Here is a 24,571-nt window from a genome sequence, read left to right on the forward strand (position 1 = left end):
AATGATGTTTGCACTGCATTACATATGCATCATAAATACAGTGGTGTTTGGGGTGTGTGTGTCGTTTGAGGTATATCTAAAGGGTGGGAGAAGGCCTTAGATATATCTGAGTAAAAAAATGTGGAATATATTCAGGTGACAGGAGCAGGACTTGAATATATTGAGGTGATGGGAGCATGCCTCTAATGAAAAGTAAAAGTTGAGAAATTCGTAAATAAAAGAAAAATGGGTTAAGAGACGAATGGGCGGTAGTTCATATTTTAGGATATTCGGAGCCACAGTGGTAAAACGCATGGGATATGACATGCAGGCTTGTTGCCCTAAGGTATGAATTAGTGAAATTAGAAGGGAGTGAGTTCATGGCATCACCGCATATGCAAATTTATTTATTTAATCTAATTGCATAACTTATATATCTTGTGTTGTTTGATGCATGACATTTTGCTTAACTGTGATAGTTGACCTTGAGGGGTTTGACGGTACTCTACTGGGCATTAGAATGCTCATACCCTAATAGATTGTGCATGATTCAATGCGAAGTTTGAGGAAGCGAGTTTCAACCAAGCTATTAGGCTTTTGTTGTTGATTTTTGTAATTAATATTTGTAAGTAGTCAACCATTTGATAAAAATCTTAGTGAGTATTTAACTACGAGCTACCGCGACTCTGATTTTGTGTTGTTAAGTAAATTTGTAATATTTGTGACTCTATTTCTCATCATATCATGGTTGTATGATTTTATTCTTATGACTATGGATGACTCACACCATGATTCGTGAATATTCCTTATTTTTGAATCAGGTTGTGACACAAACGAAGTCCCCAAGTGGCGCTCTTTCGGCATGTCTAACATGAACACTTCGCTGCTTGAGCGGTCCTCCCATCCATCAACAAGTGGCCATGGGGTGTTATAACTTGAATGTTTTGAATATTTACACCTATAGGCCTTCTCCATGTTTTCACAAAGTTCCTAAATAGCCTCCGGTGGCTTTGGATCGTTCTTCCACGGGTGGCACAATTCATCGTCGTCAAGCAAGTCATCGGAGCATGTGATGACAACGGCTATCTCTTTTCCCCTTCGTTTTGGCAAAGGGTCTTCGTCAATGGCTTGCTTACTAGAGGGGAGCTCAAGAATTCCCTCATGTATCTTGGCATGTAAGATCCTCCTCAGAGTTTGACAAGGAGTGGTTGGATGCCCCACAAACTGATGATAATAGAGTACCTAAGATCACCATTTTCCTCTCTGGTAAGGACTTTGTAAGGCATGGGGGGTTTGATTGTGCCATCAGCAAACATTGTGTTGAGAATGGCGTGTAACTCTTCGTCTTTGCACAGCAGTGGCCGATATGTTTCCCTGTCTTTCCTTTGCGTGAATTGTAGTCACCGGATGGCTTGTCCTCCACAGCTAACATTTGGTGTGCTTCCTTCTTCTTGCTCCTCCACGTTCTCTGTCCAGTTGGTTTGACTGACATGCTTGTCTTCCTTACTGCTTCCAGCAGTTGGGAAAATTGGCTGACACCAATATTTTCTAGATAGACTTTGTAGTCTGCCACAATGTTATGTATGCATATCTCCACAATCACTTCCTCATCTTTCTCATCGTAACAGTCCTGAGCCAGGTCCCGGAATCGGTGCACGAAGTCCATAGGGTCCTCTCCATGCTTTTGGCGGGTGTTATTGAGCTGAGTCGTAGTGACTTTTTCCTCATGCTGGAAGTACTTCTTACAGAATCTGCCTGCCAAATTTTCCCAGAAGCAAATAGAGCCTGATGCCAATCTTGTGTACCATGTATAAGCATGGTCAGTGAGGCTTTTCAAAAACTCTTGGAGACGGAGGTTATGATCACTTGCGTGAGGTCCTAAAGCGTCGATGAAGTGGTTGACATGCTCTTTCGAGCTTCCTTTCCTTCCGTAAAAAAGGACGAAGCTTGGTGCCTCATAACCTTTGGGATACGGCTGCTTGAGTAGGCTTGATGGATATGGTGGTTGAGGGACATACTTCCAATCTTCTTGGCTTTGACTTAGTTCTTTTTCCAACATGGCAATGACATCTTCCTGTGTGACAAAAGATGCCCATTTTGTTCAGAACCTTTTCCAGCAGCAATAGACTCTTCTTGGGGGGTTCTTGCGTTTTCTTCGCTTGGCTTGGAGACTGAGCTTTTTAGTTCTTTGATTGTGTACACAATCTCCTTCTAAGTTTCCCCCATAGCATGGGTAGCTGCAACGAGGTCTGTGAGGGTGAAAGCTCCCTCACTTGCTTGTTCTTCTTCCTTATGAGTGGCATTTTGCCTTGATTCCAAGTCACCACAGTCCAGCTCGTCTTAGGAAGCCATGGTATTGCTTCTGGTCTTCTTTCTTGGAGGCATTGGTGAAGATAGCAGCATGTTCCCCAGTGAAGTCACCAATTTATGTAGAGGTCTTTTTGTTCCAACAGCCTAATGAATAGGCTTGGGCTGCAGTAAAAAAAAAAACAGATAAAGTTGCCCATGTGCCTGAGTTCGAGAACCAGGCCCCAAGAGTGTTTTAAAAGGTTCGTGGAGCCTTAGAAAATACTTTGGATCCTTTTCACCAATGAACAAGACGATTGTGACAAATCAGTAATATGGCTTAGCTTGAGAAGCTTGTGGCATGGGAGCTAAGCCTTCACGAGTTTAGAAGTAGTGAGAAAAAGCTTGAATTTCTTATGGAAACGAACGTTTAAAGCAAAGGGGAGAGAGATTTGGGGGCCACCCGGGGGTGCGGGGGGGGATTTTGACTAAGGAAGAAAGGGAGATGGAAATTGAGAATGGGGTGTCTTGAGTAAATTTCCAGTTGCTTGACAAAAGCTTGGTCGCATTCCTGGATGGTGTGTTTGCTGGGTAGAAGGTGCCTCCTTTTATAGGCGCTGGAACCCTCAATTTTATCAAGCCACCCTCTCCCTTTTCCTTCACTTTCTTCCATTCAATCTTATTTGGTGAAACTTCCCCAACCTGAGTGCATAAGCACAAAGCTTTTTGGGGTTCCAAGATCTTCACGCAGCTAGACTTCTTCATGTGGGTGAAGCGCCACCCACTTTTCTCTCTGGTTTTCCTATTTGAGCTTGCAGAAGAAAGAACACATGGATAGGAGCGTTAGTCTAATGGGTATTCCTCATGCGCATATGAATTTCCTTTGGTTTTTGCACTGGCTTACTATTTGACTTGGTTTTGAGGCTTTTGACAATGCTAGATACAATGCTGGATATTATATAAGGTGCTGGGCTGGACTTTTTCCTAAGGTATTGGGTTATTGGCATTCTATTTCCAACGGCCTGTGAGTTTGGTTTCGTCAAGCTGCTGGAAGTAGCTTATTTGCTTTGTTTTTGACAAGGTGCTGCATGTCTTAACTGATGTGGGATTTTTCTAAGTGTTGCAGACCATTAGATATTCTCCTAAGGCATTGGGTCACTTTTCTTTCTCTCTTGCTTACCCATATGTTTGGGCTCAAGAAATGGGCTTGAGTTTTGGTTCTCCCAAGTAGCCCAGAACTTCCATCCCTTGAACCTTCAATGGGCCTCGTGAATACTCATAACCATCCATATCACAACCTGCTCAGTAAGCCCCAAGCATTCGCGTGGCTTAGTGTCAAAATAACGGTCTTTCGCTTGGCGTTGCATGCTTATTTGGCGTGCTTATGCTTGAGTTCTACTACGTTGTAATAGGCTATGGCCGGGCCAGATGGCACTTAACATGTCAGTAAGCGTGGGTTCACAAAGCTAGTATGTTTTACGGGCTCATTTTGACCTTTCTGCGTGGCGGGTTGCTTGTTTGCTTGGCGTGACATGTGGCCCACCACTTGTGCAAGCGCGTACGACAAATTCTTGCATATCCCAGTTGGGCTTCTTTCTCAGTTAAGCGTGGTGAGCTAGAAATATGTTTGGGCCCAACCTTGGATTTTTTGGACCTCAACAACTAGAAAATCATTGTTTAAGAGAAAGAAGAAGCCATGAAGTTTTTTGTGTGGAAGAAAGTACTTTGATACTCTAACCAAAGAGATTGATATATAGTTATTTAAATTTTGTTGTTATAATGCAAAAATAATAAAAAACACAAATAGAATGCATTTAATGAAACTAACCTAGGCCTTCTATTAAGGGATATGCGTTAGAAAACCAACTCCACCACACACACTTTTGTGCCATCATGTAGCACGCTAAAGTATATATACAATTCTTGTAATATTAATATATATATATATATATATAATATAAAGATTTTTTTTTTTCCGGAGGCCCTCAAAAATCGAGGGCCTTATGTGGTGGCGCCACTTGCACCACCCCAGAGGTGCCCCTGGTATTTCATAATAAATGGGTCTAATATATTAAGATATAGGGTAAATTTTACTTTACTACCCGGAAGTTTCCCAAAATTCAGACTTTAATAAAATTAATGAAATTACAACAAGATACTTATCTTTTGGGATGTAGAAGATCGTTCTCCCTGATACTTGAGTAGAATAATAGTTTTAGGTTGAGGCGTGTCATTCACTGTCCTTAAGAGTAGATTTCGCCCCTTGGAGACAATGTCTCGGTGTAACAAGGTTGTATGGCGCCCTACCCTCCAGGATACAACAACCTATGACCCTCATAAGCGTACACTCGCAATACTTGGGTCGGATGAACAACTCGAATCTTTCCCTTGATAAAAGAAAACAAATTGGAACACAAACTGGAACACAAACTCAAGAACGCAGAGAAGAAAATAATGAAGAAATGTGTCAATCTGATTTCTCTTCCCTTTTTTTAACGTATAGCTCGAATGGTTTATTATATAGGAGATCACCAACTCCAAGTGAACGTTGGGTTTTTAACCAAGCAATTAAACCACATAAAACACTTGCACGTTAAGAACAAAATTTGATCCCAACTAAGCAATTAACTCACGCAATAAAGATTGGAATCAAAACCTTCAGCAACTATTGTAAACCAAATACATTTAACTTATTTGAATGATAATAAATTGATATAAAAAGTAACGGTAATAACTCAATTAAAACCAAAGAGGAGATATCAAAACCGACAAAGCTAACAATTAATATAAAAGTATTACAGTTTTAAAGAAGTAATCAAACCACTCAAAAATATGGAAATATAAGTTCAACATAAAATAAGTAATAAAATAATTTTGTATTTTGAAATACTTAAAAAAATTCAAACATTTTGATCCCAACTTAAAATATTTGCTTGTATTTTTACAAAAGTCCGTTCAGTTCAGTCAAACCGTCATATGGGAATATGGAAACTGTGAATTGGATGGCATGCGGTGGTTTAGTTCGGTTCACCTACTAAGTATCGAGAAAATGAAGAAGAAAACCAAACCAGTCGGTTCACTCCAGTTCAGTTGTCGGTCAAAAATTCCAGCCCTACCTATGTGTGTGATTTTCCCCCTTCCCCTTTCTAACTTTTGCCAACAAAAAAAAAACGTATGTTTCTCCCATGTTGAAGTTGTGCAAAAAATGATAGTATTTTCACTCATCTTCATTACCTTTTTCTCTTTTGTAATAACAACTTACAACAACATGCACATAGTCTGCATGTATAATGTCTTAGAAGTTGTAGGATAGCGAACGTAAATGCGTTAAAAGTGAGATAAATGGTAATCACCTTAAGACTTTTAGTTTTAAAACTAATTATTTAAATCATTTAATAAACTAAGGATAAACCTATTTGCTTGACATAGAGACCTTCACATCATCACTTGATGTTATAACCTATCCATGTTATGACTAGTGAATTTGTGAGATCACATTTGAGTATGATGATCACACCCTTCGTCAGATCATGACGTTAGGCTAATGTGAGAATGTGAAGGTGAAAATGTCTCACATTGGAAAGTTGAGAAACCTTGCAAGGGCTTATAAGGAGTTGGGCTACTCCCCCCATTGCCAATTGATTTTGGGGTGGAACCTCAACTTCCTCCATGGTATCAGAGTGAAAGCCCACGTGTGAAAACCCAACGGCCACACATGCTCCACGTCACCTAATATATGTTGTTCATGTGTTAGGCTTGAAATTTTGCCACACGTGTAGGGGCGTGTAAGAATGTAAAGGTGAAACTGTCTCACATTGGAAAGTTGAGAAATCTAGCAAGGGCTTATAAGGAGTTGGGCTACTTCATGCATTCCCAATATTTATCCTTACCCCTTATCCAATATGTGGTGCTCACGTGTTGGGCTTGAATGTTTGATTCTGATGTGGACTTTGCTCCATGTGTGGCCCACTAAATGAAGGTCCCATATGCGGAGGTGTGTTGAAGAATATAAGTCCCACATTGGAAACTTGACTAAAGAAAATACAACATGTAATGAATGGTTTCACTCCTAATATCACCGTAATTTCAGAGAGGCAGGCCAAAGCCCCACAACTAGCAACACCGATATTGTCTCCAACGTAGCCACCTACAAAGGCCTCGGTGTTATTAGAAGTGGTTCCAATCATTATATGTTGTATTTCATTTAGTCAAGTTTCCGATGTGGGACTTATATTCTTCAACACGACCCCTCATGTAGGACCACTACATAGTGGGCCACATGTGGACCCAAGTCCACATCAAAATGAAACATTCAAGCCCAACACGTAAACACCACGTATTAAGTAAGGGTAAACATTCAAGCCAAACATGTGAACACCACATGTTGAGTAAAGGGAAAGGGTAAAGACTCAATAATTCGAGCCAAGTCTTTGTTATGCTCATGTGTCCAAAAATGGACCAAACCGACTTGGTCCGAATTTGATTTTGCTTCTTCTAGTGAAAAAATCGAACCGGACCAAACCGATTATGTATTTTGTAATTTTTTAAATAAAATATCTAATCCCAATGCTAAATTTCTAAAACTAATCTTTCCCCAAGCCCATCTTTTCTAGGCCCAATCACCTTCATTTGTATAAAATTGGGCCATTTGTGAATTTTTGAGTCCCAAAAATAAAAATAAAAAGTTTGGTTTTCTTTTTCAACAATTCAAAAATAATAATAATAATCCGGTCCAAAATTGGAAATCAAACCGGCTTATAGGCAAAACATACTATACCAGACTGGATAATTTTTTCGTCAAAATTAGATCGAACCAGACTAGATGTATAGTATTAGTTCTGATTCCGATTTGGGATGAGAACCGGACCATGCCCACCCCTATATGTACCACCTTCAGACTCATCTCATTATTCAGTATCCCATTTTGTTTTTTGGAGGTTTTAACTTCACCAGCTTTGTTGACAGTTTTTTTTCTAGCCTGGCCCTGGATTTTCATTTATTTAGGCCCATAGAGAGTCGACTTCGATGCCCTTAGACGTTTATTTAGGCCAATAAAAGGTACGTGGTGCCCTTAGATGTTCTGAGCTGCACATGTGCTACACTGATGTATTCAACGAGTCTATAGCCTTGGCCTACATGCCAGGTTAATCTTTGAAATTTCATTATGATGGGGATAGACTACATCCTTGTATTTTGTAAACACCGATCGTCGCTCCTACTGATTGAATGGTCTAATGAAGTGTTCGGATCACGACGACGTAAGTGGTTTGTGCCCGCCATGTCACAGGAAGTCCAATGAACCTTATCATTTAGAGGAAGGAGAAGTCATAACAAGGTTTCCCTAGGTGAACCTACGAAAGGATCATTGTCGAAACTTGCCTAGAAAAACTACCCGAGAACTAGTTTCAGAGCGGAGGATAAAGGATCTTATGGCTCAATGTCCCTTTATATCAGGAAGGTTGCATTCCGTCTATGCAACCAACCTTTTTGAGCGTACAAACGAACATCGGCGCGAACTGCACCAAGGAACTTGAATAAGAGAGCACTTCCCAATTGTCCCAAAAACGATGTACGCGGGTGGTCAAATATGTCAAAATAACTCTCGACAACGGATATCTTGACGCTCACATTGATGAAGAACATAGCGAAATGTGATACTTGGTGTTAAGTGCAGAATCCCATGAACCACGAGTCTTTGAACGCAAGTTGCTCCCAAAGCCACTAAGTTAAGGGCACGCCTTCCTAGACGTCACACGTCGTTGCCCTCCACCACTCCCTCGAGATTGTAGGATGGCCTCATGTGCGCTCCGTCATGCACTTGTCATAAATACCAAGTCCTCGGCAATGCATGACAGGACAATCGATGATTGTGAAACCTTGGTTGCCTGTCGTGTGCGGTCGTCGCGCATCTAAGGCTTGAAGAAATCCTTGGCTCCGACTGAGCTTTCAACATAACATCAAGTCAGGCGGGGTTAGTCGTTGAATTTAAGCATATCAATAAGCGGAGGAAAAGAAACTTACAAGGATTCCGTAGTAATGGCGAGTGAACCGGGCATAGTCCAGCTTTAGAATTGGGCGCACATGGCATCTGAACTGTAGTATAGAGAAGTGTCCTCAGTGGCAGACCATACCCAAGTCCACTAGAAGGTGGTGCCGGAGAGGGTGAGAGCTTTGTTGTACCCGGACCCTGTCGCACCACGAGGCACTGTTGGCAAGTTAAGTTGTTTGGGAATGCAGGCCCAATCGGGCGATAAATTATGTCCAAGGCTAAATACGAGTGAGAGACCGACAGTAAACAAGTGCTGCGAAGGAAAGAACAAAACGACTTTGAAAAGAGAATAAATGAGTGCTTGAAATTGTTGAGAGGGAAGCGGATGGGGATTGGCGATGTGTCCTGATCGGATGTGAAACGGTCATAAGCCGGTCTGCCAATCGGCTCGAGGCGTTGACCTATGCGGATTGCAACGGAAGCCAAAGTCGGGGCTATTGATATGCCCGCAAAGACACCGTCGACGCAATCGTGGTAGAAATAAAGTCAATCTGTTATTTAACTAACTACGAAAGCACTCATATGTGTGTAGGTGACTAATGTGTACGTAACCGACTGATGAAAGCAAAACTTTTAAAATAACTATCTTCACAATTTTTTCCTTTTATTGTCACAAAAATTACTATGTTATGGTAAATTATAAATTAATACTTTAAGAGCGGTAGGGCTGAGTTGTGTTCATGGCCTAATTACTTTCCTGAAATATTCGTAACTTGTCCCAAAATTAGACAAAAGACAAACAGAAAAAAGCAAAAAAACTTTTGGGCCATTTTAGTCTAAAATGTTTCTACAATTGCATTGCATATAATCTAAAATATTATGAATTAATTTTGAAAAAATAGACAAAAGGTCCAAGTGACAACCAACAATTAATATAACATGCAGATAGCGGAGAGAGGTTGTAATATATGATAATGGTCCACTATAATCCATGACATATTGTTGCTTGTGTTGATTAAAAAAGTAAGACAGATACCTGCTCTGGTAGTTGAAGAAGTCAATGTTCAAAGAAGATTGCTTGCGGAGATTAGGAAGTCGATAAGAGCAAGCTATAGATTCTACTGTTCAAAGAACATCACGTGCGTTTCTGGTGGTGGAAGAAAATTAATGTCATAGAAGAATTCAGATGCGTTGGAAAGAAATTTCTTAGAAGATGCAAAACAGCTCATGATGCTTGTTAGGGATAGAGACTGACTGGATATATTAGTAAAACATTATAGTCGTGTAATGTGTACCACACATAGGGGAAAACATAATCAATGAGGATATTGAAGCTGTTATACGATTTACCTAAACACAACCTAAACATGTCGATATTTCGTACAATTTAATTAACCATTTGCCAAGCTGGTATGGGGGTTTTCTCGGAAGGTCACAATATTAGTATGTGTCATCTAATTATTTCTATATACCAATTGATGACTCCAGATAGCATCGATACCTTTTATGATAAAATGCTACACATGATGGACTATATAACTAATTAAGTTGAAGACGGTATCAGTCTTGCATCCAATATTTAATAGGTTACACAAGCATATTAGTTAGTGATTACATTTTCAATATAGGTGACACTTAACAAATGACAACGGTCTTTATTTCATTTAATTTAATCAATTGAGATAGGTACATTAACAATAATCTTTAAAGAATCAGATAATGTGAATTTTATATGACTGAAAAATGCTCTAACAAAGAAATAATAATATGACAAAATGTCCATTTCCCACCATGATTGTTTATATATTTGAATCGCCACATCTGTACAGAAGAAGGTTTACCAGATCTAACCTAACGACAAAAATCATATGCACGTCCGTTAATTTTGCTGACTGGATACTTTTTTTTTTTAAGGCAAGCTAGTTTTCTTTTTATTTTTCTTTGTTTTGTTACACTAATATTTTCAATATTAAATGAGCATGTGATTCTTTAATTAAAGTCGTGACAAAGATGAACAAATATATTAATCTGTTGTAATTATTAAAGTGATCATCAAAATTATGCTTTTTACGATGTAACAATTCTTATTTGTCTCTGTTTTGTCGGAGGGTAGGTTACTTAATTAACTGGACGATCAAACTCTATATATGCAGAGATACTCGCTTAACCTTCTTGGTCTTCGATCTCATGTAATTTTTATATTATTTTTTTGGTGCTATAGTTATGACACAAAACTTCTACGGTAACCAGCATCCTATTTAGAGATTGTTTGATAAAATTTCTAACTCCGCCACTAGTGAATTCATTCGCTCCACAGGACTCATTTTCCAAGCCTAACAAAGACAAATTAGTCCGTACGCATCATAGATTATATAAATAGAATACAGTGTCTTGATAAGCATCTTCCAACAAATAGAAAACCTTTGCAGAACTTTTACCTTCTTAGCCTTAGTGCTCATGAATCATGATGATTATCTTTTTTCCTTCATTAAAAAAGACCATTATATATTTTTTTTAACACAAGCGATAGTGTGGAATGAGGGATTCGAACTCAAATGCAAAAATAACTACTATTAACTACTTGAACTTAAAACCCCTTGCATTTTATATATTTTGCTTCGCAAGAGTACTATTATTTTACTAAAAAAACCAAAACACAAATCTATTAAATTAAATGAGCATCAAATCTGTCTTAGTAAGCACCCGACCTGTTACATTACACTGACATATCCACTGACCCAGTTCGAGCTGCAAAATTAATTAAAAAATATTTCGACATGAAGGCATATAGGTGATATGCGCTCGATGTAATCCTTTATTATTATCTCTCTTCTCTTTTCTTTTTGCCTGCTCTGCGAATCAAAGGGTGGAGTTGACTTAATTAAGGGCTTAGGATCCATCCATGCAGATTGATCCATACGATATCGATCGGGCTTAATCCCACTAAATTATATATATATATATATATAGGGGGCTTCTCCAATGCGAACTCTAAGATGCGAACTCGTTGCGAACTTTTGTTTTTAACCGTTGGAAGAAGAGCGAAAAGAAAGAAAATAAAGCCACACAAGCCATCCAACGGTTAAAAACAAAAGTTCGCAACGAGTTCGCATCTTAGAGTTCGCATTGGAGAAGGCCCCTATATATATATATTTTTATATATATATATATATATATATATATATTTATATATATATATTTATATATCTTGATCTTAAGATAATATTATGCATGCAGTGCAGGCCAAGCCATAAATTATGTTCATGAGGTCAACCTTAATATAAGATGAAAAGAAATTGAACTCATTCAGTAACATAACATCTTAATTACAAATTCTTGAATTCTCTAAAAAATAAAAGCAAGGTGATAAATGGAGGAGAATGTAAATTAGAATTAGGAAAGGAGGAAGGCTCGTTATAGATCTTTCTTATTCAAAACATGTTTTTTTTTAAAAAAATTAGTGTTAAGTTGCTATAAGAATATGGTAGTGTTAAGTTAATGAAATTAATGCCAACGGGGTCTAGTCCAGAAAGGGTCTTGACTTGCAGACCAATGATTTTTTGTTCGAATTTTTATGACATCTTTGTATAGGGTGTGTGAGAAACCTCCCCTCTCTCTTGTAGTTTATCGCTTGTATTAAAAGAAAAAAATCATGAAGTTAATTGGTGGAAATGGTAGATCCAATTTGATGTCCTCTTCTAAGGGTTCATTGGATAGGCATAATTTGGGTTTATTCAAAGCTTCACTATTGTTCATGTGAGGCGTACGAAGGGGTTTGATTTGATCATTAATGATAAGACGCCAGCACGCAAATGTTAAACAAGATTAATTAAAATTTTAAACTGTATATATAATGACTTTTAGAAATGTAAACTTGATCGACGTAACGTTAAGAAAGGGGCAGGTCTCATCAGAAAATAGTTAAATATTAATATTCCTCACACCGATGGCCCAACGAAATGTAAATTATTGTGATGGAGACCTAATATTAAATTTCAAAGTTTATCAGAAGATTCAACTTGGGACATGTACACTTGGAAAAATAGTAAGAACCTTCCTTGGAAAAGCCTATCTAACAAACTTTTTAAGGAATGGTGTTACTGCCACTTCATTTTGCTCACCCTAGTCCTCCTTTATTACAAATTTAATCTTGCATAAAATTTCAATTCACTTTAAAAGACAACACCTAAAACCAAAAGAAAAAAGTTTTGAACCTTTGCCATGATGACGGTTATCGCCAGTAATGTTTAAAACGAAATAGTAAAAATGTGTTGAAATGTTTAAGGGGGCATGAATTGAGAAAAAAAAAAATTGTTTTATATAATTTTTTTTCACTCAAGGTATATAAAAAAATACTTATCCCCATACTCAAGTCTCCTCTTCTTCTTTTGTCCTCTATTATTCCAAAAAAAGGATGGTTTTACAAGAGCCTGACCTCTTTTCGCAATCCTCCAAATATATCTTATTCATTATCCGTTTTGGATTGGTCAAAATCTTGTGGGGATCTATAATGTACATGAAAAGTTGTTCGCTAAATTATGATAAATTACAAACAAAAAGACAAAAAAAAAAAAAAAGTTAAATAAGAGGAAAATAGGGGCATCAAGTTTCGAACGAATATTGGCTACGTATTTCTGGCTTGCGTGTGTTCATGAACTAGAGTATGAAGGCTTCTTAAGAAGCAGCATGTGCTTTTTCATGTTTGGACAGATCACGCATGAAATTAAATATTAAATATTATTATTTCTTTCAATTTATGAACAAGAAGGAAAAAAAAAATATATGTGAATAGAGGACATAATTAAAATTTCTTAAATTAAGGTTGCTTCAACCACAATCCACCAAATTAATTAATTTAAATTTAATTTGGTGGCCCTTTTCAATTCGACAAGCAAGCAAGAACACAACAGCACTTGGTAGAGAGAGAGGACCACAATTTGTAGGTTTTGGAGTTTCACTTAACGTTAAGTTGCTGGTTCGAATCCGTTAGGTTGGATTTTGTTCTAAAGTACTTATCTTTAATAAAATATTTTTTATTGAAAGGGGCGATAATATACTAAATATACACACACTATACGGATGTTAGGACTCGAACACAAAATCTTTTTCTAAGAAAGCAATTACTCAATGGAGTTGATTTTCCCACTCCCATTTTCTCCACTTACATCCCCTTATGTTTTTTAATATTTTGTAATCAATTTTTTTCTTTTTGGTTCTTTCTCTTTCCTATTTTACCCTTGGTGATGTGGCAAGTGAGATACCCAATTTGGTGTTGATGTGTGAAAAAAATAATAAAGAATTCTTTAAAAATAATATTTTTAAACCAAAAAAAAAAATTAATATCCCAAACCCCAGCCACGGTCTTTCTCTTCTCCCTTACGCACCCACCCCTCCGTCTTCTCTCTCCCCCTCTTTCCCCTCTTTATTCGACAACAACCAAGCCCACCCCTCCTCATTTTCTCTCTTTCCCCCTCTTTCTTCAACAACCATCCACGTTTTTTTAAAAGTTTTGGGGTTTGAGTGTGGCTATCAGTGGGGCGGTAAGATCGTTTGTGGGTGGCTGCGTTGGGGCAACGATTTCTATTGGTGGGTGGGTGGCTGTGTGGGGTGCCGCATGGGGGTAGGTTGAAAAAAACTTGAATTGGTTGAGCTGAATCACAGAGTGTAAAGCTCCTTACTTGAAGCAAAAAGCTTCAGACCCGAGCATTATAAATTTCTCTTTGTTAGCACTTAGCAAAAATGTTACAAGGAAGGACAATAAGTCAGAGACTTTTGAGAATTTGGTGGGAATAAAGCATTATTTTGACTGATGTTGTTTTTTAATTTGCAGAGAGAGGGGTAGAGAAAAGGAGTCGAGGGAGAGCGAGCCATTGATGTTGTTGGGGTTGGGGGGCAATGCAGTGGTGGATGGTGTGGGTGGTAGTAGGACGGTGGGGCTGGAGTGCAGAGATGGGAGGAGGAGGGGGTTGATGAAGAGAGGGGGTTCTTGGGGCTGGGGAAAATATTTTGTTTTTGGGTTTAGGGGTGGTAGTAGGACGGTGGGGCTGGAGTGCAGAGATGGGAGGAGGAGGGGGTTGACGAAGAGAGGGGGTTATTGGGGCTGGGGTAAATATTTTGTTTTGTAATATATTAATTTTAAAGAATTCTATATCCATTGAAAAAAAAATTATTAAAAATGAAGTGTAAGTAGGAAAATTAAATATAAAGAAAAAGAAATAATATAAAAGAGAAGTAAGGTAAGGATAGAATAGGAAAGAGAAAGAACAAAAGTGATTAAAAATATTTTGAAAAAAAAGGTAATGTAAGTGGAGAAAATGGGAGTGGGAAAATCAGTTCCCTTACTCAAAACCCAAGACCTTTTTTTTTTAAAATAAAAAAATCTAAAGAAAATTCGACATAAAGCAAAAACTTATTAAATTATCCTTAACAATTTGCTAATTACAAAAATAATCAATGAGAAGGACTTGAAGTTTTTTTTTTGTTTGGTTTTTCTTGATTATTATCTTGCAATTGGCCAGGTGTAGTTTTTTATTGGATAAATATTCTAAAGGCAATAGAAGCTTTTGAAATTGAAGCGGCAGATGATGGAGTATGGTGTTTGGTGTTTGGTGTTTGGATTATACTTCCACACATTCGAATATTCGACATATGTAAAACTTTCTTGATTGCTACATAAGCTCCTTGGTCAATTTGTAAATTAAAAATAGAAATTTGTTAAATATGTTATGTCATGCCCATAGTATTACTATTTCCTTCTTCTAGAATGAAAGTTCTATGCGTTTTTTATGAGAAAATTGTTTATGTTGTTGGACTGTCGACTGTGAATATAAACTAGTAATTACATAGATTTTTGTTTAGGTGAATAGTAACTTTGGCACTACAAACATACTAAATACTTGAATCAGAGACAGAGCTATAAAAAAAAAAAAAAAATTGAATGTGCTAAGAATGAATCACGTATTGGTTGAAGGGGCCATGACCACTCTAGATCTGCATGTGTCGACTCAAATAGTTAGAATTAAATAAATGTGTTTCAAGTATATGCTAAGAGAATACTACCTATTATATGTTTATGGGTCCACTCATGAATTAGAAAAAAAACCTACGAACTTTTTACACAATTTTAATCATCGAATGAATCGTCGTCGCAACGATTGAAGATACAATTGTATAAAAATACAGTTGTGTTAATTTCATAACTAACAGAGCTAGCTGTGAATTCAAATCATCTAGTATAGTAATAGTATAACCAACTATGAAGCACATAAAACCATTAATGTATGCCAATAAAATACAATCTATGCCTCCATACCTAAACTGGTTTGGGAAACAAGAGCAGGTGGATGCATGATGTGGTCCTTTAAAGATCTTAGCATAATTAGCTACTCAAAATTGGTAACTCTTTCTTTCTGTTTCTCTCTCATTTACTCTATGATTTCAACATCATAACCAGTTGGTCCATTTGGTAGGGGCTCTCCTTTTTCCTCGTGGTCTTAATATTCCATTTCCAAACAGTCACAATGAGAGCAAAAAGAAGGGTTGCTATTTTATTTATTAATTTGCTTGGCCTCAACAACTCATACCCAATCTTCAACATTTGTTCTATTTAGACTTTTTCGGAGTTGTTCCATCACACGGCATTTAATAGTCAAAAAGAGTGAAGGGATAGGTTTTTAACTTTTACAACATTTTCTTGATGCTCATTGCAACACTCAATTAACCCTAATTGTAGTTTTTGACCGCAAGTATTTCCAGTTATAGTGAACTGATTGGGGGGCAGTGTACCAACAAAAGTGACATTGTACTAGTTTTGCATTTTATATCATGCAGAAGACGACGTAGAATATTCTAGTTATACTAAACTGATTGGGGGCAATTGCTCCGAACCACTATACGAGTGGTTTTTTTTTATGATGATTCAAAGACTTTGCTTATTGTATGTTTTATCTTTTGAAATATACTTGAAAAGCTTGACTTGTAAGCAAAATAAAAAATAAAATAAAAATTGAAATTGTTGGATTTTAGTATGTTTCTTCTACCATGTGCACTTGGGTATGTTTCCAACCACTATTCTTAATTACCCACCGCCCCCCTAAAATTGATCCACTGTGGTCACAGACCATATAGTTATGGTGGAATTAGATGGATGTTTGAATATTAAATTGTTTAATTCCCATTTTGCCTGTGATTTGATCTCTAACCTATAGTCCATTAATGGATGATTTAAGTGTTACAGAAAGGTGAAGTCAACCAAACCCCAAGTGCCCATTTTGGGAGAAAAAGAAAAAGAGAAAGGAAAAGAGAAAGGAAAATTTTCAAGAAATCCTATGTGTTCATCAAAGAAACATCCTTTATGGGTGGTCCAGTAAGCTAGGTCATTTTCATGTTCGTAGGGGGCATCTATTTTCATGTTCGTAGGGGGCATCTATTTTCATGTTCGTAGGAAGCATGAATTATTATTTCTTGCACGAAAAAATTCATCTCGAATCACAATAATTCTCTTTGTATATATAGCCCTTTTTTCTTTTTCTTTTTCTTTTTTCCTTTTACACTCTTGTTTGTAGCTTATTTCACCTACAAAAGCTGCAAAAGCCCACTCGATTGAAATTCACATGTTGTTGGCATAATTGTAAAAAATCAAATGCATTTTTTTTTTATATACAAGCAATCTAATCTAAACTAAATTACGGAAACGGGATTTCGAACTTGGGTACAGAATCATATACATTTTAAAATAATAAAAAATTACCAAATTCTCAAGTCTTCTTCTTACCTAAGGGGGGGCTGCCATGAACTTGCAATATTCTTTTTGTTTTGCTTTTGTTTAACTTGCCACCAACTTGGTTAGGTTCTTCATTATTGGCCTTTTTGATTTACTTTAGCTTTTTGATCTCTTTTGCTCAGACAATTTCATAATTAATTAATTTTATAGAATAATATATATATCAAGAACAAAGAATTTGAAAAAAAAAAAGAAGAAGAGAAAAACTGACATATATGCATGTTATATGGAAGCTTCACATGGCATTTTCTAGCAACAACTGGACGGCGCAAATCAGATCTCACCATTTCCTGATATTAAAAACTTTCAGAAAGGTTGACTATAATACCAAATACATTGATGATTAAGTGAGGATTTGATCCAACGGCTGCAATAGGCGCCACCAAGGACCAGTCTGACATCATCAATTCATCATTGATAGGGTTTGTCCACATAAACTTCTCTTTCTTCTTCCTATTGTTTTTCTCCTTTTTTTTGTCTTTTTGGTTTCAAAATTCATAGACAAGAGAAGGAGCCCAAGAAGTGGAATTATAAAAAAGTAACATGAATGTATTAATATTTTAGCATTATCAACCAAAATTAATTAAACAAAATTGAACAATTGGAATAAAATAGGTAAGGCCAGCTAGAGTGACCCAATTGGATGTATTAATCTAAGAGAGTCCAATAGAATTAGTCCTTTATGACAGCTCTCTCTCAACGACTCACTGTCACTATAAAACTCACCATTTCATGCATGTACCAAATCATCACTCCCTTCCCCCCTCAAAAACCAAAAAAGTCATCCAAGGCTCCTCTAGCCTTGAGCAAATTTTCTCTCTTCATCCCCAATTTTCCAGAGAAAATTTGTGAAATTTTGAGACGTTGAGCCGAGGTGCCGAGTAGCTCTCTAACAAAACCCATGACGACAATGGGTGGCGGCCCCTCTTGGGGTCGTCTTTGGCCTCAAATGGCAGTGGCATTAGCAGCTATACTAGTTGTGGTTTCAAGCAATGTGGGTTCAGTAGAAGCAAATGCTTATCCCTACTCTTCACCACCACCACCGCCTTATGTTTATAGCTCACCACCACCTCCTGTTCACTCTCCACCACCGCCATATGTGTACAAATCTCCACCACCACCATCTCCGTCACCACCACCGCCTTATGTGTACAAGTCTCCACCACCACCATCACCATCCCCACCACCGATTTATGAGTACAAGTCTCCCCCACCGCCTTCTCCTTCACCGCCACCACCTTATTTGTACAAGTCTCCACCTCCTCCACCAAAAGAACTACCTCCGTACCACTACAAGTCTCCACCACCACCTTCTCCTTCACCGCCTCCACCTTACCACTATACATCTCCTCCACCTCCTTCACCTTCACCACCACCACCATACTACTACAAGTCCCCACCACCACCAGAACACTCCCCACCCCCACCATATTACTACAAGTCCCCACCTCCACCTTCTCCTTCTCCACCTCCTCCTTACTACTACAAGTCTCCACCACCACCAGAACACTCCCTACCCCCACCATATTACTACAAGTCCCCACCTCCACCCTCACCATCCCCACCACCTCCATATTACTACAAATCCCCACCACCTCCTTCTCCTTCACCTCCTCCACCATACTACTACAAATCCCCACCACCACCTTCACCTAAACCACCAACCCCATACTACTACAAATCTCCACCACCACCATCACCTAAACCACCCCCATACTACTACAAATCTCCACCACCACCATCACCTAAGCCACCCCCATACTACTACAAATCTCCACCACCACCATCACCTAAGCCACCCCCATACTACTACAAATCCCCACCACCACCATCACCTAAGCCACCAACCCCATACTACTACAAATCCCCACCACCACCATCACCTAAACCACCAACCCCATACTACTACAAGTCTCCACCGCCGCCTTCTCCATCTCCACCACCGCCTTACTACTACAAATCTCCACCACCACCCAAGGCTCTTCCACCTCCATACTACTACACTTCTCCTCCACCACCTACTCCTTACCATCCCCACCCACATCACCATCCATTCGTGACGAAGGTTGTCGGAAAGGTCTACTGCTACAGATGCTACGACTGGGGTTATCCGGTGAAGTCCCACGACAAGAAGCACCTCAAAGGTACATTTTTATCTATAATTAATTTTCTCCGCATATTTTGTAATTATTATTGGCTTTAGTGTCTTGGTCCCTTTTCCTCATTTGAAAGAAAGAGATGTTTTTCAAATCTGCTAGCAGATGGTCCTTCCAATCTGATGCCTAACTTTGTTTAATATATATAAAGTAAAATAAAAATAAAATAAAAAGACAGTGTAATGATTAAATTCACATGTTGTGCTTTAGTTTTGCGTTGCATATGCATTAAGAGATTTAAAAATTAATTTACATTATTTTTGCTAATAATTTTCAAACTAATGTAATTAAATAAGAACAACTTGGAGTTTTCGTTACCCAGCAGATGAAGTCTAAGGTCCACATGGTCCTTTTCAAATAGGGATTTGGTATTGAAATCCAGCACATTCATATAATAAAACAAAATCATTGATTACTTAACTTCTCCATTAGGATATAGTTTTTTTGTTTGTCTTAAAGCGACTGTTCTCGTAAAGAGAAAGTTCCAATAAATACCAACATGATTGGTTGATTAATTATTATTTTTATTATGGACCACAGGTGCTGTTGTTGAGGTCACTTGCTGGGCTGGCAAGAAGGAAATCAAGGCATATGGCAAAACCAAGATCAATGGCAAATTCAGCATCGCTGTCCCTGACTTTGATTATGGCATGTATGGAGCTAAGGCTTGCAAGGCCAAGCTCCATGCAGCACCCGAGGGCTCGCCATGCAATATCCCAACTAAGCTACATTGGGGCAACAAGGGTGCCAAACTCAAAGTGAAGTCCAAGACTGACGACGAAGTTGTGCTCTCGGCTAAGCCATTTGCTTATGCACCGAAGACTCCTTACAAGGAGTGTGAAAAGAGCAAGCCACATCATCCTCCTCCTTATGTTTACAAGTCTCCGCCTCCGCCTACGCCTACTTACGTGTACAAGTCACCGCCTCCACCACCGCCCAAGTACTACTACAAGTCGCCGCCACCACCCGCTTACTACTACAAGTCACCACCACCTCCGGCGTATGTTTACAAGTCACCACCACCACCATCACCTAAGCCACCAACCCCATACTACTACAAGTCTCCTCCTCCACCATCACCTAAGCCACCAACTCCATACTACTATAAATCACCACCACCACCATCACCTAAACCACCAACTCCATACTACTACAAGTCTCCTCCTCCACCATCACCTAAGCCAGAACCCCCATACTACTACAAGTCTCCTCCTCCACCATCACCTAAGCCACAACCCCCATACTACTACAAGTCTCCTCCACCACCATCACCTAAGCCACAACCTCCATACTATTACAAGAGTCCTCCACCACCATCACCCAAACCACCCACTCCATACTACTACAAGTCTCCTCCACCACCATCTCCCAAACCACCCACTCCATACTACTACAAGTCTCCCCCACCACCTTCACCTAAGCCACAACCTCCATACTATTACAAGAGTCCTCCACCACCATCACCCAAACCACCAACTCCATACTACTACAAGTCTCCTCCTCCACCATCACCTAAGCCAGAACCCCCATACTACTACAAGTCTCCTCCTCCGCCATCACCTAAGCCACACCCTCCATACTACTACAAGTCTCCTCCACCACCATCCCCTAAGCCACAACCTCCATACTATTACAAGAGTCCTCCGCCACCATCACCCAAACCACCCACTCCATACTACTACAAGTCTCCTCCTCCACCATCTCCTAAACCACCCACTCCATACTACTACAAGTCTCCTCCTCCACCATCTCCCAAACCACCCACTCCATACTACTACAAGTCTCCCCCACCACCATCACCTAAGCCAGAACCCCCATACTACTACAAGTCTCCTCCTCCACCATCTCCCAAACCACCCACTCCATACTATTACAAGTCTCCCCCACCACCATCACCTAAGCCAGAACCCCCATACTATTACAAGTCTCCTCCACCACCTTCACCTTCACCCCCACCTCCATATTATTACAAGTCACCTCCACCACCTTCACCCAAACCACAACCTCCATACTTGTACAAGTCTCCCCCACCACCATCTCCCTCTCCCCCACCACCATACTACTACAAGTCCCCACCACCACCATCACCTTCTCCTCCACCTCCATATTACTACAAGTCTCCTCCCCCACCATCACCCAAATTACCAACCCCATACCATTACCAGTCTCCTCCACCACCTTCACCTTCTCCCCCACCTCCATATTATTACAAGTCACCTCCACCGCCTTCACCCAAACCACAACCTCCATACCTGTACAAGTCTCCCCCACCACCGTCTCCCTCTCCTCCACCACCATACTACTACAAGTCCCCACCACCACCATCACCTTCTCCTCCACCTCCATACTACTACAAGTCTCCTCCCCCACCATCACCCAAACCACCAACCCCATACTATTACCAATCTCCTCCACCACCTTCACCTTCTCCCCCACCTCCATATTACTACAAGTCACCTCCACCACCATCACCCAAACCACAACCTCCATACTTGTACAAGTCTCCCCCACCACCATCTCCCTCTCCTCCACCACCATACTACTACAAATCCCCACCACCACCTTCACCATCCCCACCACCTCCCTATTACTACAAGTCTCCACCACCCCCATCACCCTCTCCTCCTCCTACCTACATCTACAAATCCCCCCCACCCCCCACACACTCTCCTCCTCCCCCCTACCACTACAACTCTCCCCCACCACCGTCGCCATCTCCTCCACCACCATACAAATACATCTCTCCACCACCCCCCACACACTCTTCTCCTCCCCCCTACCACTACACCTCTCCCCCACCACCATCGCCATCGCCTCCACCACCATACAAATACATCTCTCCACCACCCCCCACACACTCTTCTCCTCCCCCCTACCACTACACCTCTCCCCCACCACCATCACCATCTCCTCCTCCCCCTTACATGTACGAATCCCCTCCACCTCCTGTGAAGTCACCACCACCACCGGTTTACATTTATGCATCTCCCCCACCTCCAATTCACTATTAAGCATAGACCGATCATGTAAGTGAAAAGCTTCATTGTCTCTTGCTATCATTTACATTTGCAATTATCATCAAACCATTTTAGTTTTGGGTTATTAATTTCCAATTGCAATTGCAGGTTTTAATTTAAACAGTGGAATAAAGGAAGGCTCCCAAAGTGGAAAATTGAGGCATCAAGCTTCCAATCCAAGTCCATTCAATAAGGGTCTGGCAGAAACTTCAATGATCTACAACATCAGCAATTCAGACCAGTGTGTTTCTACTTTGTTGGTGGCCATCTTGCACGTGATTTTACTATATTCTTCAAGTTGGGAACCAAGCAAGATTAAATGGGAAAGTGGGCAATATTGGAGGGTTTAATTTATCAGCAGGGTCTTGGAATTAGCTTGGTTGTCACAGTTTCATTTTTCAGTATTCCCACTTGGGGTCTCTTAATTTGTGATTGTATAGTGAGTGCTTTGGCCGTTTAATTGTTTGATTGGCTTCTATTTATTGTGAGGAGAATATCATGTTTCTTGGCCCTTCCTGTGCTCTAGGCACTGATGATTAATTTAGCAATAAAGAAAGACATTCACGTTCAATTTGTTGCTCTTGCCTCGCGTAAATGTTATTATCATACATTCACCTTCGAAAATTAAACCAAACCGTCATTCCAAGGTTCTATTTTCGATTCTCCTTCGTCCAAAAAAAACAAAGAGAAGGAAAACTAACCTCCTAATTGAGAAAAAAAATAGACACGTTACACATTCCATTCACTGATCAATCACCATGAACACACTTTTCTGCAGTGGCAAAAAACAGAGGATCTAAAGTTCTAAAACCAGAAGATTTGCAGAGCTAAAAGACGAAGACATAGTGGCTTGTCAGCCTTTTTGCTTGTTGCCTCATGCTTCTTGTCGTCTCTGCTAAGGGGAATTTGACTCCAGATATATGACATGATGAGAATGGTACGTATATTATTGGGTACCAGGCAGGCAGCCTGCCATGTTAGAAAGTGGCTGTAGATCAATGAACCTTAAGAGAGTCAGTGGGATTGTGGGATCCACACGACCTGTCGTCTACTTGGAAGCAGCCTTGCAAACTACCATATTCCAAAATCCAGTCACTTGGCCTGCCGGGATTAATAAACTTAAGTATATATTAAGCTGAAAATATATAACAAATAAAATAAATACAAGACAAAAACAAAAACAAAACAAGTATTATTGAGAATATTGTTTGGAGCCCCATCATGAAATGTTGTTATGCAGTTTGATTACAAAACCAAAATAAATGTTATCTAGTTTTGATTACTATTTAATTATTCATTATAATCGGTGACTGGGAGGAAAACCAGTAAAGATATCCAGCCTTGAATAATTTGTACCAATTAGGTATTAGCATTACAAAACTTAAATTTCTCCTAATAATTTAAATTAAAAAAATTGTGTACGCTGGATTTCTAAATTTTTATATACTTGAACCTTTTTATTTTTATTTTTTACAAAATTATATTACGGAATAAGGAAATTCGAGCTTTGAAATAAAAGGACGGATATACACTATTCTGCCCAATTGGTACAAACTCACGTTTACTTAATATTTAAAGCATTTGATAAGCACTAAGAAGTATATAAATAAATACAAATATAGAAAATATTTGGGAAATGATGGAACCTGTGTAATGAGCTTCTTCTTCTACAGAAGCAGGTGAATTAAAATGAATAGTTTCAGCTGGAAAGTCCTGATCACCACCTGACAATCTCGTAAGTCAAATGTTTGGGTTGCCCCACGTTGAGATTGATCTGATTGTCTTTGGTTTGCTTTTCCCTCATCTCGCAATGGCAAATGGCTTACGTACTTGTGGTTGGTGTTGAAAGTTACGACTCAGGCTAATGGCTTTGCTCAACTTTTGCATCTTTCATGGGTCAAAATGCGCCTCTGAATGTTCTGGTCCATTTTCATGGCGTGCTGATATAATCCAACCTCACGGGCTACTTACTTTGTCTCTTAAGACGAACATCATGCCACTATTATTATTCTTCCTGGCCTAATTGGATACAAAAGCTGTTGAATAGAGATTGAGAGATACAATTTGAATGGTTTCCGTTTGTTAACGAACTAAATTGGGATCACTCAAAAGCACGTGTACTCCGAATTCGTTTATATAAACTGCTTTACACAACACAACAACTTAGGGAAACCCTACGACTTGGGAAAGGGATCCCCGAAAACAGTAGAAAAGTATTTCTTCTCAGATTAATTTATTAGAAAAGTTGATATAGATCCAAATTCTTATTGAAGAGTTGGGTTTAATCCTTGGATTTAGTGACTTTGATCCAAGTCCTTTGACTTTTGTGTCATATAAAATTACACTCCTATTTTAATATTTT

At 39.2% G+C, this 24,571-nt stretch overlaps 1 protein-coding gene, 1 long non-coding RNA gene and 1 other non-coding gene across 3 annotated transcripts; 2 read left to right on the forward strand and 1 right to left on the reverse strand.

Moving 5' to 3' along the window:
• Positions 1 to 7,862: 7,862 nt before the first annotated feature.
• Positions 7,863 to 8,017, forward strand: LOC148297426 (5.8S ribosomal RNA). Its single transcript, XR_015833339.1, has one exon. It is a non-coding gene; the product is annotated as a 5.8S ribosomal RNA (ribosomal RNA).
• A 9,758-nt stretch (positions 8,018 to 17,775) lies between these two features.
• LOC110745796 (uncharacterized) lies at positions 17,776 to 22,780 on the forward strand. The gene is made up of 3 exons (XM_088247236.1): positions 17,776 to 19,180; positions 19,733 to 22,218; positions 22,318 to 22,780. Exons 1-2 carry the CDS (start codon positions 17,938 to 17,940, stop codon positions 22,201 to 22,203), a joined length of 3,714 nt encoding a protein of 1,237 aa, XP_088103362.1. The 5' UTR covers positions 17,776 to 17,937; the 3' UTR covers positions 22,204 to 22,218; positions 22,318 to 22,780.
• On the reverse strand, positions 20,256 to 24,314 carry LOC148297427 (uncharacterized). The gene is made up of 2 exons (XR_015832991.1): positions 23,856 to 24,314; positions 20,256 to 23,310 (listed from the first exon to the last, which is right to left on the reverse strand). It is a non-coding gene; the product is annotated as an uncharacterized LOC148297427 (long non-coding RNA).
• Between the last annotated feature and the right edge of the window lie 257 nt (positions 24,315 to 24,571).

Source organism: Prunus avium, chromosome 1 (assembly GCF_965620075.1).
Source record: "Prunus avium chromosome 1, drPruAviu1.hap1.1, whole genome shotgun sequence".
Lineage (NCBI taxonomy): Eukaryota > Viridiplantae > Streptophyta > Magnoliopsida > Rosales > Rosaceae > Prunus > Prunus avium.